At 33.5% G+C, this 17,432-nt stretch overlaps 1 protein-coding gene across 1 annotated transcript in view; it reads left to right on the top strand.

Annotated features, from left to right (window-relative positions):
• LOC104912176 (connector enhancer of kinase suppressor of ras 2-like) overlaps positions 1–17,432 on the top strand; it is a 173,218-nt gene that overhangs the window by 119,829 nt on the left and 35,957 nt on the right. The window contains exons 13-14 of the mRNA XM_085230711.1: positions 155–410; positions 11,464–11,498. Of these exons, the coding sequence (XP_085086837.1) occupies positions 155–410; positions 11,464–11,498 (291 nt within the window). The remainder of the gene's footprint in view (positions 1–154; positions 411–11,463; positions 11,499–17,432) is intronic.

Genomic DNA, 17,432 nt, shown 5'->3' with positions numbered 1-17,432 from the left:
ACTTATGTAAGATTAAAATAAACTTGTTGTAAAGGAAAGCAAGGTTTTGTGTTTAGCTAGTAACTTGCCTTACTGTTTATGATTGTAGGAATGAAATCCAGATTCTTTGTTTTGTCTCACTTGTATTTCTTTTCACTTTTTTCCATCCAACCACTGACTCTGAGAATTCACTTCTGCGGTACCTGAGTGATGATAAGATATTGGTTATCCAAGAAGAGCCTTTGACACAGAAAGACAGCAAAAGGGACACAGGTCGTAGGTCAAGAAAAAAAGGCAAAAGTGCAAGCAGTCCAAACTATCCTATTAGTCCATCTATGTTGACATCTACTGTTAACGTTAGGCTTGAACCAGGACAGCAAGATATCTTGAATTTCGCACTAGCAGAAAATAATACAGTTCCACTTTACCACGTAAGTACATAACGAAAAATGCTATTTAATTTTTATTTATTAATTTTATTGATTACATGGAAAATCATAAAACATTTTCCTTTAGGGATTGATAAGATAGAAATGCATATTTTTTTACTTTATATTTTAATATTGTGTTTTATGGTCCAAGAATTTTCATAATGCTCATATCAAGACAACTTTCACAGAAGAATAGTCTAGACAGGTGGCAAGCACCACTGGATATGAGATGAGATCCTTTAAGTAAGATAGTGCATTTGACCTTTTTCTTTTTTTTTTTTTTTGATTCATAAGGATCTCAAGCTCTGATAACAATTATAGATTACTTAAAGTTACCATATATCTAATTTAGTCAGTATGTCTCCTAAAAACAGACTTAAGCTTAATGGTGTTATTGTTTATTTACATTGTGATACCATGGCCACAGTCCAGTAATATGAATTTGTTCATAATAATAATACAGAAAATATTTTGGAGTGAAAACTGTGGATTGTCACTAGCCTGGAAGCAATAAATTTGGAATACTTGTGTCTCCCAGATGAACAACCATTTCTCATAACTACAATGAAAAAGTTCCCGCAACTCTCAGCTAGTACAGAATTTTGGTGTTGCTTTAGATGACTAGAAATAAGGAATAGCCTTTCAGAGATCAGTTTTCATTATTCATACTTTGTATGTGTATCTTGCCTTCTTCATGGTCCTACCATCTGGGAGCTGTCTACTCCATTCTTTTGACACAGAGTGGTATCTTCAAAGGTTTGGGTGCTCAAATCTTAACATATTCAAGGCAGTTTTACTAAAAGAGCAGATTTCTTCCCCACAATCAATGTGGAAGTTTCTTAGGGTGTATTTATTTTCTAATCTTGGTGAACTTCCTGTTAGAAGAAGTAGAAGAAAACACAGGTCTTGTAGCAAGTATCTTGATACTCTTTTGCGTTTGGGGGCTTTGCTGGTGTTTCTCTCCCTAAGCAAAATCTTTAGAAATTATTCTATTTTCATCAAGCCTGAGAAGTGAGTAAGCTTTGCCTAAGGGGATACCTTCAAACATAGCCTGCCATTCATCTCTGTTTCCTGCAAGCTGCCAGCATTTGATATTCTGAAGATCAGATATTTTCCTTTTGTTGTGAGGAAAATGTAAGTTTCCTTTTCCTATGCCAATGAAACTTAGCATTTTTGAAAAACATAGGGTTTCCCCAACTTTGGAGAAAGTCAAGTAGTTTATAAACCAAAATATATGACTGACTGTTGACAGTTGTTTCTTACATCTGTAAACTCTTACACAGATTGCTGGGATCACAGAGTCAAAGAAAAAGGATTTCAAATCGAGAGAAAAAACTGTCATCATCTAGTTTGTTAGGAATGAGAAAATCATTGTGCAAATCTGCAAAAATAAAACAGCATGTCATAACTGCAAATGTTTCTCTGTAGAGACTCCACTTGGAACAGTGAAAGTTTTTTGACTCACCTGACTTCTGAAGAAAGGGAAATGGGTTATGTGGGGTAATTTGCAGGCTGAGTTTTAAATAATGATAGTTGCTGGTTAAGTTCCCAGAGACAGGCCTGTTGTCTTACCATTTATCATCACCAAAGCAACCTCATTGCATTCCTGTGTAAGTGTAAGGCTAACATACCACATAATCACACTTTTTCCAATACAACCAATCACTTTGCAAAAAAAAAAAAAAAAAAAGCACATCACAGAAGTATTGCAGTTGTAAATTATTATTGACCATTTTTTTCTGTTTGTAGATCAAGGTGACTAGGAGCAGAATTCTTATGCTGTGGCTTTCATTTTGTATTAGAAGAACAATATCATTTTTAAACATACTAAATTTTTAATATGATATTGCAGGATAACAGAAGTATGAAAACATAATCTAAGAACGTAACATGTCAGCTTTAAAGGGTTTGAATATAATGGTGGTAACTGAAGAAAAAAGAAGGCTTTATCATGGGAGCACAGAACATTACATTCAGTGGTTGGTCTACCCCAACAGACCATTCAGTACCAGTCACATAAAGGCTATTACAATGTGTGCTAACTGCAGAGGAAGACACCTGGAGGAGTCATTTGCAGACACAGTGGTGTAAATTCTTCTATCAGTCTAAGTGTTTCAAACATTTGAGTCACAACTTTGCGGTTCTTCAGGAGAGAGTCAAAGGAATCAAAATATCTGAAGCACTCAGTAAACTGCCTTATAAATATACAAGAGGAACTGAGTCGACAAATACACAAGAGTTGCTGACACGGGTTTTCTGGGTTCTTGCCAGTATAAGATCATTTTTATGAACAAAGTCTTTCCACTTTGAATACTGAAAGAATTCTGAAAAGTGAAGCAAAAAACTGTGAAAAATAGCTACTTAGAATGAAAATTTTAAATATCAAAGAACATTTAATGACATTTTGACAGAAAAAAAAAAATATAGTTCTAGCTAGAATCAGAAATTAGAGTTTAAGTAGATCATCTTGTTTCCTTTATATATATATATATATATATATATATATATATATATATAAAGTATTTCAGTATATTTATTTATTTAGGTGATGAGATTTTATTCAATTGAGAATTTACAATTAGTAGGACATAAAAGGAGATATTTCAGAGCTTACCTAACCAAATTGTTGCTAAACAGCTGTTGCTAATTCCTTTTTTTTTTTTAAATAATCATTTCTTTGATATCATCTTAATTTTCCAATTAATTTCTTGTCTTTTGCCTCTTCTTGGATGTTGGGAGGCAGAAGACAGACGCAGTTTGTTCTCTTATGAAAGTCAAAACTACAGAACGGTTGTAATCAAATTTCCATGAATTCCTCCATGTTTAATATATATCCAGAATTTGAGGATGGAGATCAAAATTTGAATCCAGGCAAATGCTTTGGAAAATGGAGATAATAATGAAAGATAAGAGCTCCATCGCCTTCCCATTTCTTGTGAGCAAACAAATGCAGCACAATGAAAAGATAAACTTGAGATCATAGAATCATAGAATGGCCTGGGTTGAAAAGGACCACAATGATCATTCAGTTTCAACCCTCTGCTATGTGCAGGGTCGCCAACCACCAGACCAGGCTGCCCAGAGCCACATCCAGCCTGGCCTCGAATGCCTCCAGGGATGGGGCATCCAAAGATAGATAAGACAGTCTCATTTAGCCATTGCTTTATTCTTTAGGCATGGTTACACAAATATACATATATTTAAAAGAAAAGAGTTCAGATTACCAGATGTAGATGTAAGAAGTTTTACAAAATCGGTAATTGCATATTTGTAGAATTAGTTTAATGCTTTGGAAGTAATGTGCATTTGGAACGTAAAATTAAACAATCAGACTGATTTCATAAGTTGAAGTGAGGATGCAGAATTACTATGTAAAATGGATATATAGGTAGGGTAATACTGGCTGTTTGCCCAACAAAAAAAAAAAAAAAAAAAAAAACCTACAAGATATATTTTTCATTCCATATTTTTTCACCATAAACCAAAAGGCAAAAAGTCTTGAACAGAGAACATTTTTTGTCTTGAAAGTTTGCTGCTCAGGATTTTTAAAATCTCTAGCAAACTGTACATTTTCTGCTGGTCAGTTCCATTTCACACTATGGGAACCAGCTCTTGTCTAAAAGAAACAATGGAGTTCTTAGTCCAGACTCAATCTGAGAATTGACATATTGTCCAACTTCATGGTTTTAATGCACTTCCTTCTGAAGCTCTGAAATTCAATCCTTTGGATACTAAATTCTCATGTAAGGTAATGAGTGCTCATCTATATTATTTGATGATAGATGCTCTGGACTATTTTCTACAAAGTAGCTGAGAATTTTGTTTTGTAGTATATATTAAGAAATTGAATTACAAACTGTTAAATCATTTAATTTTTTTGTGAATTAAAATTTAGCGTAAAAGACGATTTTTTAACAAATTTTAAAATATATTATTTCAATACAGCTTTCTCTACCCAGTAAAGCAACTAATGGCTGCAATGGGGTAGTCATTGGGAATATTACAGCAGTAGAACCATTGTAAAGGTAATTTGAAGCATTATATTAGTGTAGGATTAGTCATTGTTTCACAGGGATTGCTAAACTTGCTATTTAGTTTCTTGCTGCTGATGACACAAAGTTGGCAGTTTATGCCTTTTTTCTGCATTGAATAATGTAAATGCTATCTGACTGTTCTTGGAACTGCAGAAGACAGCTCCACAAAAGACATAAAATTTAGTGGTACATGCTGAGAACTAAAATGTATGCAGAAACAATGCAGATCCTCTTTTTTTTCTGTAATGTATGCATGGTGGGATGTGCCAGATGTTCCAGATGTTATTCTGGATGGTAAGTAGTCTGAGTACTACGATAGATACAATAATTGAGGTAATCTGGGAGAATCATATGTATTCAGCTCCATATGACTGAAGAAGAAGTCTTTTATTGCCAATTTTGTAGGAAAAGTTCTTATTTTATTTCTTCCTTTCTGTTACTAGAAGAAGAAAAAAAAAAGCCTTTTAACTGTCAAAAAATGAGTTTCCTTACAGGTAACTTCTATCTTTTCTTTTTAAGCATCTGAAAGGTGGAAAACACTCTTTTTCTTTTTCTTGGTATGTTGAGAAATCACTGTGAGGATGATTGCAAGGAATCTATAAGATCTGAGAAGCTAATATGTGTTTTTTTAGGTTCTATAGCTTCAAACTGATTCTGCCCTTTTCTAGTGATTGAGTGATAAGATTGCTATGCATTTGTTCTGCATTTCTGTATCTTAACTGTATACATGGAAGCTGGAGCTGACATCAAGCTGAGTATCTTGCTGGTGCTGCAAGGACCACCTTAAAACATGAATCTCCAATTATATATTTGTTTTCAGTTCTCTTCAAACATAATTCCATAAACTAACCTCTCTTCATAATCTATAAACATAACTCAAAATAGAAAAGGCAATTTACAGTATCTCCTTCCATTTATACTCCTGTTGTACACTGCACATCTGCTGCTTTTCACAGTGTCAAGCTTTGATGGCATTCCTGTAGCTTGGGATTTCCAACATTTTTACCTTTAGTTTATAAAGGGGTAAACATTCCTGTATCTACTCTTTGCTGCCTTGCCCTCCAGACAAATAGGAGATGCTTTCTCTGGTTCCCTCCCCTCATCTTAAAGTGTTCTGGTGTTGCTGGGGGAAATAAATTATTAGGAAAAGTTTTCCTTTTTTATTAACACTATCCAAAGTCTGAGATACAGTAAAAAAATCCTAATATACGAGGCTATCTTTATACAAGCATACAGCATGTTTTCATAAATAATTCTGCTGTATTAGCACAGATTTTTATTCTACAATGTTCAAATGAGCTACTACTGTTAATAAAAGATTGCGAATGAAGCATTTTTAACTTGCTGTATTCTCATAAATAAGCTGCTATTTGTGAAGCAATCCAGAATCCTCTATTTCCAGAAAGTCACAGTAGAGCTAAGATATACTGTATTATGTTTTTCAGGCCGATGAATTTATTTTTATTAATTTTTTGAAGCCTGTAGAAATATTTATTATTTTCTTGATGTTCTTTAAGGGTAAATTAACAGCCATTTGGATTGATCTGATTCAGCACATGTTGATTAATATTAAACTGACGTTATTTCTACCATAACTGGAATATTCTTCATCCAGAAGAATGCAGAAAATGCAAATGTGTGAACTCATCTTCCTTGTGATACAGATATCATCTTCTGTTGTTAATGACCAAGAGATCAGTATGCAGGAAGCCAGCGGTAGTATGCTGAAGACGCTCCTCTGAGTCTTCCTCTATGTACACTGGGAGCCTTGGCCCTCATCCTTTCGCTTTTCAGCTTCCTAGACAGTTTCCAGGTGAGAGTCAAGAGACAGCATTGTCGGCATGAAAGAAACAAAGATCAGTTCTCCATAGAGGATCCTGGGTAGCCTGTTCCTTGAGGAAAAGGAAGGAAAAAGAACTGAATCTCTTTCCCTGGCCTGTGTAAATTCTTCAAGCTACACTACATCTTTCCAACCTGGACCACTCTTCTTCTTCCGCTTCCTTTACCTTTCCCATAAAATCTCGTGCAGGAAAGTCACTGCTGAATGTTTGTCTGAATGTCAATTTTTTTTAATTCCTCAATAGGAAAATATTTGTGCTTCTTGACATTAGAAACTTACTACTGAATGTAGTTCAAAACTACATTCCGTATCTATCAGCATAATTTCATGTGCTTGGATCTACAGCTGTATAAGGGCTCTGTACATTGACGTTCCAGAAGGAGCTGTAGTACATTTTTCATGTGTGCTGTAGTACATTTTTCATGTCTGTGATCTTTTACACCAACTTCAATACTACTAGCCTAAAATTCACTCTATCCTGTAATTTTTCTGTAATCAAATAGAATTCTGTTCTCTAAACCTTAGCATACACTTCAAATGAGTGTCTCTTTAGATGCTGTACATCTTGTGTAAAATTTAGATTGCTATTATACAGCATTGCTAGTAAACAGTTATTCTATAAAAACCTCTCGATTTCTTTAGAGTGCTGTATTTACGCTTAGTTTTTGAAGAAATTAGGTAGAGCTTTTATTTTGGCTTTTTTGTTTCTTTGTTGTCTACATCTTTTGATGTTCAGGATCAACCTCCCTTAAATTTCCTTTAAAGGGGTGGATTCATGAGGAGAAAGAGACTTCAGTCAGTACAAAATACAGTCTATCAGTTGCTGTGCTTTGGCCTTTTGAGGATTTTTTTCTAATTTATTACATGAGAAATCATTAGCCAAAGGGCTAATGTTCTTTTAGATGCTCTCCTAGAGCACTTTTAAAATCTCATCTATGATCTGGGGTGTCTTCTCTTTTAGATGTTTTTTTTCCTAAAATGTTTAAAAATGTTGCTGCTGTCTGTTACTTCTTATACACTGGCATAATATCCATAATGTAGAACATAATTAAAATTTCTGACTGGATATTTTCTTTTCTATCCTTAGTTACTTTTTCATCTATCACAATTTTTTCAGCTTAAAAATTGAATTCTTTGAATTTCACGTGTGTGTCTTGCACAAGATTATTTCCTGTCTCTATTATCTCACCCCTCAACAGGAGTGGAAGAAAAACCTCAAAGGCAGCTTTCATTTTTTGCAGAGCATAATAATTTTGCAAACGTTACGTCTTCAGTGGCTTAAGCATCAGCTCACTGAGCTAGAGAGATAAATAAAGCCCCTGGCAGCACAGCTACAGTTTCATTTTTGAACAAGCATTCTGTAAAGAAATGCTTAGGATAATGAATATATGAGTTCAGGAAGCAGCTGAAGAAGTAATTTTGGAGAGCATTAAATATCTGAATATAGAAGGGCGGAGGAACAATATTTATTATAAAGGTAAAGGAAAACCTTTTAGTTTGCTTTTGAATATATGATGTAACTAGATGGAATATATTTCATTTGGTCATTGTAATTAGTAACTTTCATTATCAAGATATTCTAATCTCACTACCAAGAATTCTAGTCTTCTCCACATGTAAACAAGTAAACAGTGACTTTTAAACACCTTTAGAGTATCTCTGCAGACTTTTTTCCTGTGATTTTATATCATTTCTTCACTTATTTTTCAATTATTTATAGAAATTTTAGGTCAATAGTTGTTGAGTTATTGCAGGTACAGACCTCATTCTCCTTCCATTTCTGCTTATGCAAATCTGAAGTAGATCCACTGAAAATTCTTGGAGCTACATGAATACAAAGCTGACTTGAAAGAAAGCCAGTAGGTGCCAGTGACCTGAATTTCACAGAGTTTGTGCTTTATAGTATGTGGCAGCATGGTGAGACTTGTCCTTCATGAGCCTCCCACGTGTCTGCTACTCATGAATGTGACATTTTAGTAAGATGAAGTAAAGTTTAATTTGAGAACTAGGCTAAGGCAATTTGTTTTCCACATAACAGGAATTTAAGAAGCAACTGCTCACAAAAAAAGATGCGTAACACTGATGAAATTGCAGATAGAAGTCTATCGTATATGTCACTGTAAATATCTGTGCATGCAATTGAATTCCACAAGGAAATTAATTGTAGCAATGTACACGTTTATAAAAACGTCAGTGTGGGTTTTGTTGGTTTTACATATATGCTATCAGAAATCCTTTTATAAGGTTGACATTTCAAGTTAGCAGTGAGATTGCATTCAAATGATAGTATTTTGGGGACAAAAATTTAGTCAAATAAAATCTCATCCATGTGTGTATGTATATAAATATGGAGTAATCCCTACTAAAGTAGCAATAGTAAGTGTGTCATTAATGAATTGGTTGGGAGCAAAGATTTTTAAAAAATAAGTAAATTACTTAGGCAGTCAGAAATAAGATTTAAATTGCTATTGATGCAATATATTTAAGAGAAATATCCTTTACGTACTCATATCAACTGTTTGCTACTTCTGCCTATACAGCTAATTTCTTCTTTGGTAAATTGCAATGAGCTGTTAATCCATAAAAATTTGCATAATCGATGAATAGTTACAGATTTTACTCATCTTTTCCTTTTCCCACTATCATAGAGCCATTGTAAAATTTCCTTATGACAGACTATCCTTTAGTTAATTAGATTTTATTGTTCAACATTTATGAAAATTAGTAGCATAGAAAATAAGACTTCTAGAAAAACTGTTTTATTAACAGAAACATACTTTACTCTTGTATCTATTTCAGTCTAATATATGCAAGTTCACAAAATGCAAACAGTTGTTTGCAGTTACACTAATTGAATCAATTGAATCTGTTTGGTCAAAAGGAATCTTGAACACTCATCCAAAATGATCAGCCATGGTACAAGTGCTCTTTGTGCATTATTTTGGAAGGAAGATTAGAGACCTGAACCAGAGATGAAAACAAGATAGGAGATGAAAACAAGATAGCCAGTGTGGCTTGAACAGTGAAAAGTATGTTGGCCTTGTCAGGGAGTATGGGATGAATCCTATTCACAGAGAAAGTGAATAGATCCTGATCTGGAAATGCTTTAATTTTGGAGTAGCCTTAGAAAAGAAAGACCTCTACCTATTAAAAACTAGAATGGGAAACAATTAAATGGACTAAATTACTTTCCTATTTTTAGTGGCTAAAATTAGTAACACTATAAGGCAAAAGGATATGAGAAGAAAAACTACAAGTCTTTTATGATGAATAAAATTTATTTTGGTAAAAGTAGCATGGGTAGCACTGCTGTCAAATTTCTTTTACTTGGTTGGCCACACAATGTATTTTACTAGACTGTGCACACTATTTTCAGGGATGATCAGATCAGTTCATTCATATTTAATAGTGCATTAACAGCAGCAGAAATCTGACATTTATTATGCAGGATTTTACTAAAGCTCTTCAAACACATATTTTGCTATAGCTGTATGCTTTTATCTCTCAGTCTGATTCGAGAAAATCTGATGAATGTTTCCAGACACTATATTTTCATTTCTGTAGGTACTTTACACTTTAGATTTCAGGTATACTCTAAGGAGGATTAAGTCATTTATATCACTCAGTTTAAACAAGAAAACCTGTTAGCACTTTCTGTACTCAATTACTCAATAGAGAGCTCCTGTCATTGCCTAGACTTAATAAGGTATGTGGGAGATTTCCTTCCTTTTAACTGTGAGGATGCCATTTCAGTACTCTTCATCAGCTACCTTATTGAAATGAAATTCCATATTGTTTATAATTCATGGTTAACTTAGTAAAGAGGTAAATTTCCCTATATCCTCTAGGGATGCAAACATAAAGGCTATTGTAAAATATCTTTTTATAACTACAACTACAGTGTGTCAGAATAAGAGGGAGCATGAGGGGCATCATAAGTGGGGTACTAGAATTCCATGACAATTAAGACAGAGACTGTTGCACTCTAGATAAAGACTCAAGGTCCTGCTCTATTAAAATGTCTGTGATATCATGTTAGGTAACTAGTTTAATTTCATTAGATGTAGACAAACAAGACTTCTGAGAGATTAAAAATACTACAACATCATAATTCCCTCTCTAATTTATTAACAGAATAACTTAATTATTTAAGGTTTTTTGGCTGTTTTCAGAGGCAAACCATCCACTAGTCATTAAAATATGATATATGATGATATCTGGGGTGAAGGAAGGAAGTGGCAAAATTAATATTTGTCCCCTGAACATTTCAAAACTTTATTTTAAATCTGTGTGAGTTAGACTATATATTTTTCAGAGTCTATGGAGTTAAATACAGAACCAGCAGACTTAAAAATAGAACCAGCAGACTTCCTGTCTGTAGATATGTGAACTATGCAGCTAAGTTCTGTAACTGTTTACTGAGGTCGTATGAGATTAAATATTTTACAGTGTACCAAAAGTAGTGATGTTAAACCCCAGGCATTATACTTCTAAAAAAAGAATCTGTTTCCCATTTGGTTATTCAGAAAGGATTTAAAGTCAAAAATTTTTCAAGTGGCAATTTCTGCATTTCAAGAAGAGAAACTGCTTTTCAGCTGTGGGAAAACTCCATCAGAAAGCTTGGTTTAAAATAATAAAGAGTTTGAATATTTTATTTTTAATCCTGAATCACTTGCTCCTAAAAGAGTTCAATTCCAAACTTCAGATAAATAACTTCAGTTTAGAAAATCAAGTTATGCAAAGCTATGCAAGCATGGTGTTAAAGAAAGATTTGATGGCAGGTTTCTCATTGTTTTTAAAATTCTCTACAGTTTTCTTCTGCAAGTCTATATTGCAATGTTTTCCTTTACATCTAACACATTCTAGAGCACCCATTCAAATTTTAATATTTTTGCAAACTGACCTTTTGACATTTTTAGCTTCTTGTTTTACTTAAGTTTGACTGCAGTATGCCAGCAGTTGAAGTTATTTGCAAGTAAGTTGTTTTAAACATGATCTTCATAGTGGAATAACATCTACGTAGAAATTAATCTTTTCCATTTCTTTTCTCTTTGAGTTACAGAATGAGAAGTGTGATTTACTTTGGTGTCGTCTTCTGCTGTGGTTATCATGACGTTGAGTACACCAAAGAAGTGCATCTCTTTAGTGTTGCTTAATGCTATTTGTTTTTCTTCTACAGAGAGCAGGGGACACAGTCAGTGGAGATACTGAAAGGTAATTTCTCCTATTATTCATGTATTTAAATAGATGTAATTTATCCATGAATTACATGTACTTATTAACTTGTAGAAATTCAGTTGCAGTATCTGAGGAATAAATTTTCCAGTTTTAGTGAGAAAAGCATTAATATCTCTTAGCAAACATCATAACTCTTTCACCTGCTAACTTAAAATATGAAGATAAATTACACAGATTAAATTTTCTTTATTTAAATGCTTTGCACGCAAAATTATTAAAAATTAAGAGGTGGAAAAAATGGTGCCAGTACGAAGTATGAGACATCGCCTCTCAGTATTAAAAAAAACAAAAAAAACACCTTCAATTTTTTTTTTCCAGAATGCCTCTGAGGATGAAAACTCAAATGTGTATCTAACATAATTTTTGAAAAGAGCAAGCAGAATTTTCTAATTAACATATAATTCAGTATGCACAAAAGTTACTGTTTATAACTGTCTTAAATTTGATAAATTCTAAGAACAAGGACTGCTGTTTCTCTTACATTTGAATTTAATGAACTAATTCTAATGAATACTATAGTGATTTCTGTCTTCATTTCTTTCACATTTTATTTGATGATGTACCAGATACCTTAGTTTCATCAAATATGTCATATTAAAAGATAAATTTTGAAATAAATTATGACTGTCATGGAATGCTGTAAATAAGGTTTGTTGCAATGTGTACATATGGATAATTATTCTTTTTTTTAAATCTTTGCATCCTTTTATGACCTGAACTTGTTAATGAAGTAAAACCCTGCACTGAATACAAAATAATTAATTCTTTTACAGTGCTTCCACCAAGTATCTAAAACTGGCAATCTTCTTCAATGCTATACATTTCACTACATTATAGCTAGTATCCTGAGGTACAACAAGGATAGTTGTTCTCACTGTACACGTCACCTGGTGCCAATTATTTCAGAATTGTCAGCATACCTAATTACTCTGAAAGGATTGCATATGCTCAGTGTGTCAGAGCATCCTTGATAGGCAGGACATAAATGTCTACTAGACTTCTGCCATATTTTCCATGAACATTTGGTTTAACAAACTTTTGGAAATCTATTATGGGCCGAGACAAATTAATTTCTTTTATAGACTGATTTTCCTTTTCTAATCCTTCTCCATGGATTTTAAATTTCAGGTCCAAAATGTGACTGTTTCGTATCTCTCAAAAATTTGAGAAATATTTTTAAATGGCAGAATGATAGATGGGATCTGTCAGATGATTTTTATCCCACATATTAAAGTTTTGTGCGCACATATTTGAATGAAGTAGCCTTGACTGTACAGTTGCTTGTGTTGGTTCTGTGATATGATCATATCATTTTGTCTAAAAAAAAAAAAGGACCAAAAAGATGCTTCTTACAGGTAATATAATATACAGCATACTGAAGGAAATGGTTGCAAAAAACATTAGTCAAAACCACAAACTACCAAATGTCAAAAACAGATGTGTGAGAAATATGCAACTACAGAATCTTGCTTACAAAACTCTTAAGATGAGTAGAATGTAAAGCAGATCTAGTAAGATTTTTCAGGCTTGAGCAGAAAAAAAGGGAGACATTTGTACATTACAACTGCTTGTTATTGTTTCAGGGCTGAGAAAGTGGTAATAATAATAATCTAACCTGTAGTTGCTTCTCCAGTTGTTCTTCAAAACACGTCTATTTGCCCTTTTTAATTTTTATCATTTTAACATAGGAAAAACAAGTCTAAGTAATAGGAAGCTTTGGTATCTATAGATTCTAGATGTGCATCTACAACATAGCAATGACACAGAATCATAGAATGCTTTAAGTTGGAAGGGACCTTTAAGATCATCTACTTCCAACCCCCTGCTATAGGCACAAACACCTCCCACTAGATCACGTTCCTTAAAAGACCACATTGCTCAAAGATCAGGTTCCTCAAAGAGACATCATTACAGAGACCTTGGGTTTTGAAGATCTTGGTAACCTTCCAACCATGTAGGCCTGCAAGGGAAAGAGAAGGCAAAAAAGGATCGTATAATTCATGCATTGCCCAGCAGCTAGTTGAATAACCAGTTTTTAACACTACTGCTTTATGACTACTTGCAATTTGTTTATACTTGGAAATATGGTTCAGGTACTTTTTCATAAAGTGTTTTGTATTTTTAAATATTAATACTTAAAAATTGTTTCTATCATATCCTCAGTGGCTTTGTCATACTTTGGAAATGATTTGTTTTACTTGTTAATCCTGGAGAGATAAAGAGACAAGTTTTAGTCTGAATGTTGTTTTGCCAACTTACAGATGCTCCTGTACTGCAGTCCAGCATCTGAGATAGTGGCTGATGCCTACCACATTAAGTAATAGCCTGTAGCATCATTTTGAACCAGTATCTGAGCTAGTGTAGAACTGAGAAGAGATTTCAAATCTCACTGCAAAATACTCAGTAATTAATTTTCAGTGAGTATTTGCTCATTGTGGCATTAATGGAATGCATTAAGCTATGGAGATTTTAATAACTTAACTAGAAATCATGAATTCATGCAAAGCAGTCAAAGACAGGTTTCTGTGACCACATAAGTAGATCCAGGTTGCTACACGAGTGTTCTTCTGAACCTACAATAAGGAAATGTCACATAAGGTACAGTACATTTCTGCACAAATGTATTTTCTTATGCACTGCTTTTAAATTTGTGCAATTACAGTGGCAAGGAATTTAACTAATCTATTTTAAAAGAATGTGCTTGGTACTTTAGAATAAATAATGCATCAGTGATAGATGCATTAGGGCAGAAATCAGGTCCCCCAGGCAGTATAACTGCTCAGTGTTGAAACTGAGAATTTTGAAGCATTGTGAGAATGACATTTTAAATAGAAAAGTACTTTTTTTCTGAATCGTGTCAAAACTCTGAGGAGTTTTGAATGGTATAAGGCCATATTTGTGGTTACTGAAAGGAACAGATGTAGTTTTTAAAAATATATATTTTTTGAAAAAACAAAATTGTATACCACATAAATACCATAAGGAAAAATAAAAGAAAAGAAGTGGACTTGAAAAAAAAAAAAAAAGAATATTCAATGACCTTTCATTTTCCTGTTATTTTTGTTGGCTTTAATCCTGAGCTGCAACCAGGATGTACTTGAAGCAGTTTGGAATGTGAGATGAAAGTTGAAGAGACTTTTGCATGTTGCTTACATTTACAGTTTTATTTCCCAAGTAATACACTAAGTGAAAAAGAATAGGGTGACAGATATGCCATTTTCTAGTTGCTCTTAGCTCTGAATCAATGAAGGTGTTACTCAAGCACTGTGCTTTGAATACCTGTATACTTCTGGATATCCACTTGATAGCAGGGATTATGTTCAGATGTAGTGCATAATATTTAACCAGCAACTTCAAAATTCTCTCTTAACTCTTCTGTTCTTGACTTGAGATCCTATATTTACATAATCTTTTGAAAGAGGAGCCATCTTGTAGAGCATTAGCAACAGAAGCTCTCAACATAGTCTGTGTGCTGACAATGCATCAATAGGGACATTCCAGGCAGGTCTCCAGTCAGAATGATCAGAGGATATTCAATCATAGCAGTAGTAAAATGCACTACTTAACAGTTAATATCCATTTTTTTCTGTTTCAGAAGTAAGCTCTGGTAAATGGTCGTGTCTTTTTTTTTTTTTTTTTTTTTAACATACTGGAATCTTTCACTGGTTAGGAAATTTTTACAGATTTGGATAGTCAGAATATAAGATTAGATTGCTTTATGTAGTTAAAAAATAAATACAAATTAAAGAAATGAGTAGTATATAAAATTATTTTCAGAACAATGGAAAATATATATTAGCAGTTTGTTATAACTAGAATCATTTTATATTGCTTCTAGTTTATAATTCTATCCATTACTGCCAGAACCCCCTTAATCAGGGGTTTAAGAAAGTCAACAATATAGATTGTAACTATTCCAGATACCGAAGACTAAGTGAAAGGTAAGTAAACTTCAAAACAATTATTCTTTTTTCTTGACTATGTTCATTATCATCATTTTAATATTTATTATCCTATCACCTGTGAAGAAACCAAAATGATAGGAATCTAATAAGATATACCAATTTGTTCTGATAGTTGTAACTCATGTAATGATGGATTTAGTGACTCTCAAGGTAGATGTTCTATGAATGCTATGAGCTAAAACACTCTTCCTTTCTACAGTTTTGTGTGATATTTGAAGATCCATTGCTTCTATCTTTATATGGTAAAAAATGAAAACATGTTCCTGGAAAGGAAAAGAGGAATGTGGAGATGGTGTTCACAGTTGCACTTGTTTAATGGTGCTTAATAAATGAAGAACCATGTGACTTGTATTCACTAAAAAGGACTTTTGTATGAATAGAAAATGCAGGCTACTCATAATTCCAGCGATGCTTTTAAAAGGCTATAACTGCTCTGACAGCAAAAATGCAGAATTATACCTCTATGCTGTTGTATTTCCACATTCTGTGCTCAATAGGCGACAATTCTCAGCATTCAGTAAAAATACCTCAGGTATAATGGTACACTCAGATTCTTGCAGCGTTTATCAAATACGTAAAACAGGAATATCGCACTTCTGCTGTCCCTCATACTTCTGATTTTACCATTCTAATCCATTATCTCTATTTTCTGATTATATAGTACTGTTCTTCATTTGAAATCCTCATTAGAAACCTTAGCAATTGATTGCACTTTCATTTGCATATCTTTTAAGATGTGAGTTGGAAGCCACCACGCTTACTCGAGTCTTTTAAATTCTCTGTTTTGCTACCACCTGTGTCACAGACATTCCCATTTTTTTCTTAGCTTGTTCTTAACCCTTCTACTTTAACCCTGTATTCAGCATAGTGGATATTGAATACTGAGTCAGTATGCATGTAATACTGAGACTGGAGATAGATTTAGCCTTGACCTGTGCATATTGCTTTTTACCTTTTTTTATAAATCTTAACTTTTTATACTTGTTTCAGTGTGCTTACAATGTGTGGGTAGGAGGGAGAAAATCTTTTTATCCATAGTAGTTCCAGTATATGAGACACAGCTGGGTAGAATATATAAAAACTCAGAATTGTTAATTTTTTACACTTCTATCAAACAGCAATCTCAGAAATCCATTTGAAGAAAAAATGCATGAGAATAATCATTTTAGAATGAGTTTTACAACAAAATTAAACTTCATTTAATTTTTCCAAAGGTTATTTGCTTGTACATTGCCTTTTTTGTATGTCATTATGCAATTATTGATTTTGCAAGTATCTTGTAATAATTTATGTAAGTTGCTTCAGAAGCAATGCTTCCTATTTATTTCCATATAAACCACAACAGATACAAAGACCACAACAGCACTACTGAGAAAGCAAATTCTCAGCTACAAAACACTATTTTCCAACATAGTCATCATCAGTAGCTGTCCATTTTTGTCAGTAACAAGAGCCTACATGCTGCACTGGTGACCACTGTCTCTGTTACCACTATTGAAGCACCACCCACTTCCTCACTGTGCTCACATCCACTCTTTGGTCTCCAGAAACATTCAGCAAGTGTCAATGAACGTCACTGAACATAATTCTTTCTGCATGGACAAATTCAATTCCACCCCTTTGCTTCACAGACATATTCATGTTAGATCTGCTCTGTCAGATTGTCCCTCTGTTGTCATCTATTACATGGCAATAAAATGCAATGGGTTATTGGTGGGAAGGTTCAGCCTCTACTGCCATGCCACCAAAATCAGCCTGTAATGTTGTGGGCCAATATAATAAAATGAGAGGCATTAATTTCAGAGCAGCTCTGGCATTTAATTTGTTCTTTTGCTATGTTGGCGTAAGTTAATTATAACAGATTGGTTTTTCTTGTTCAAGTTTCTGGTTTATATCAAAACCAGTATTAAACATAGACACGAAAACAAGCATTCATAAGAGAACT

The sequence above is a fragment of the Meleagris gallopavo genome, chromosome 9 (genome assembly GCF_905368555.1).
Source record: "Meleagris gallopavo chromosome 9, MGAL_WU_HG_1.1, whole genome shotgun sequence".
NCBI lineage: Eukaryota > Metazoa > Chordata > Aves > Galliformes > Phasianidae > Meleagris > Meleagris gallopavo.
The sequence above is the reverse complement of the archived record's forward strand: the minus strand, read 5'-3'. Positions and strand labels throughout refer to the sequence as shown.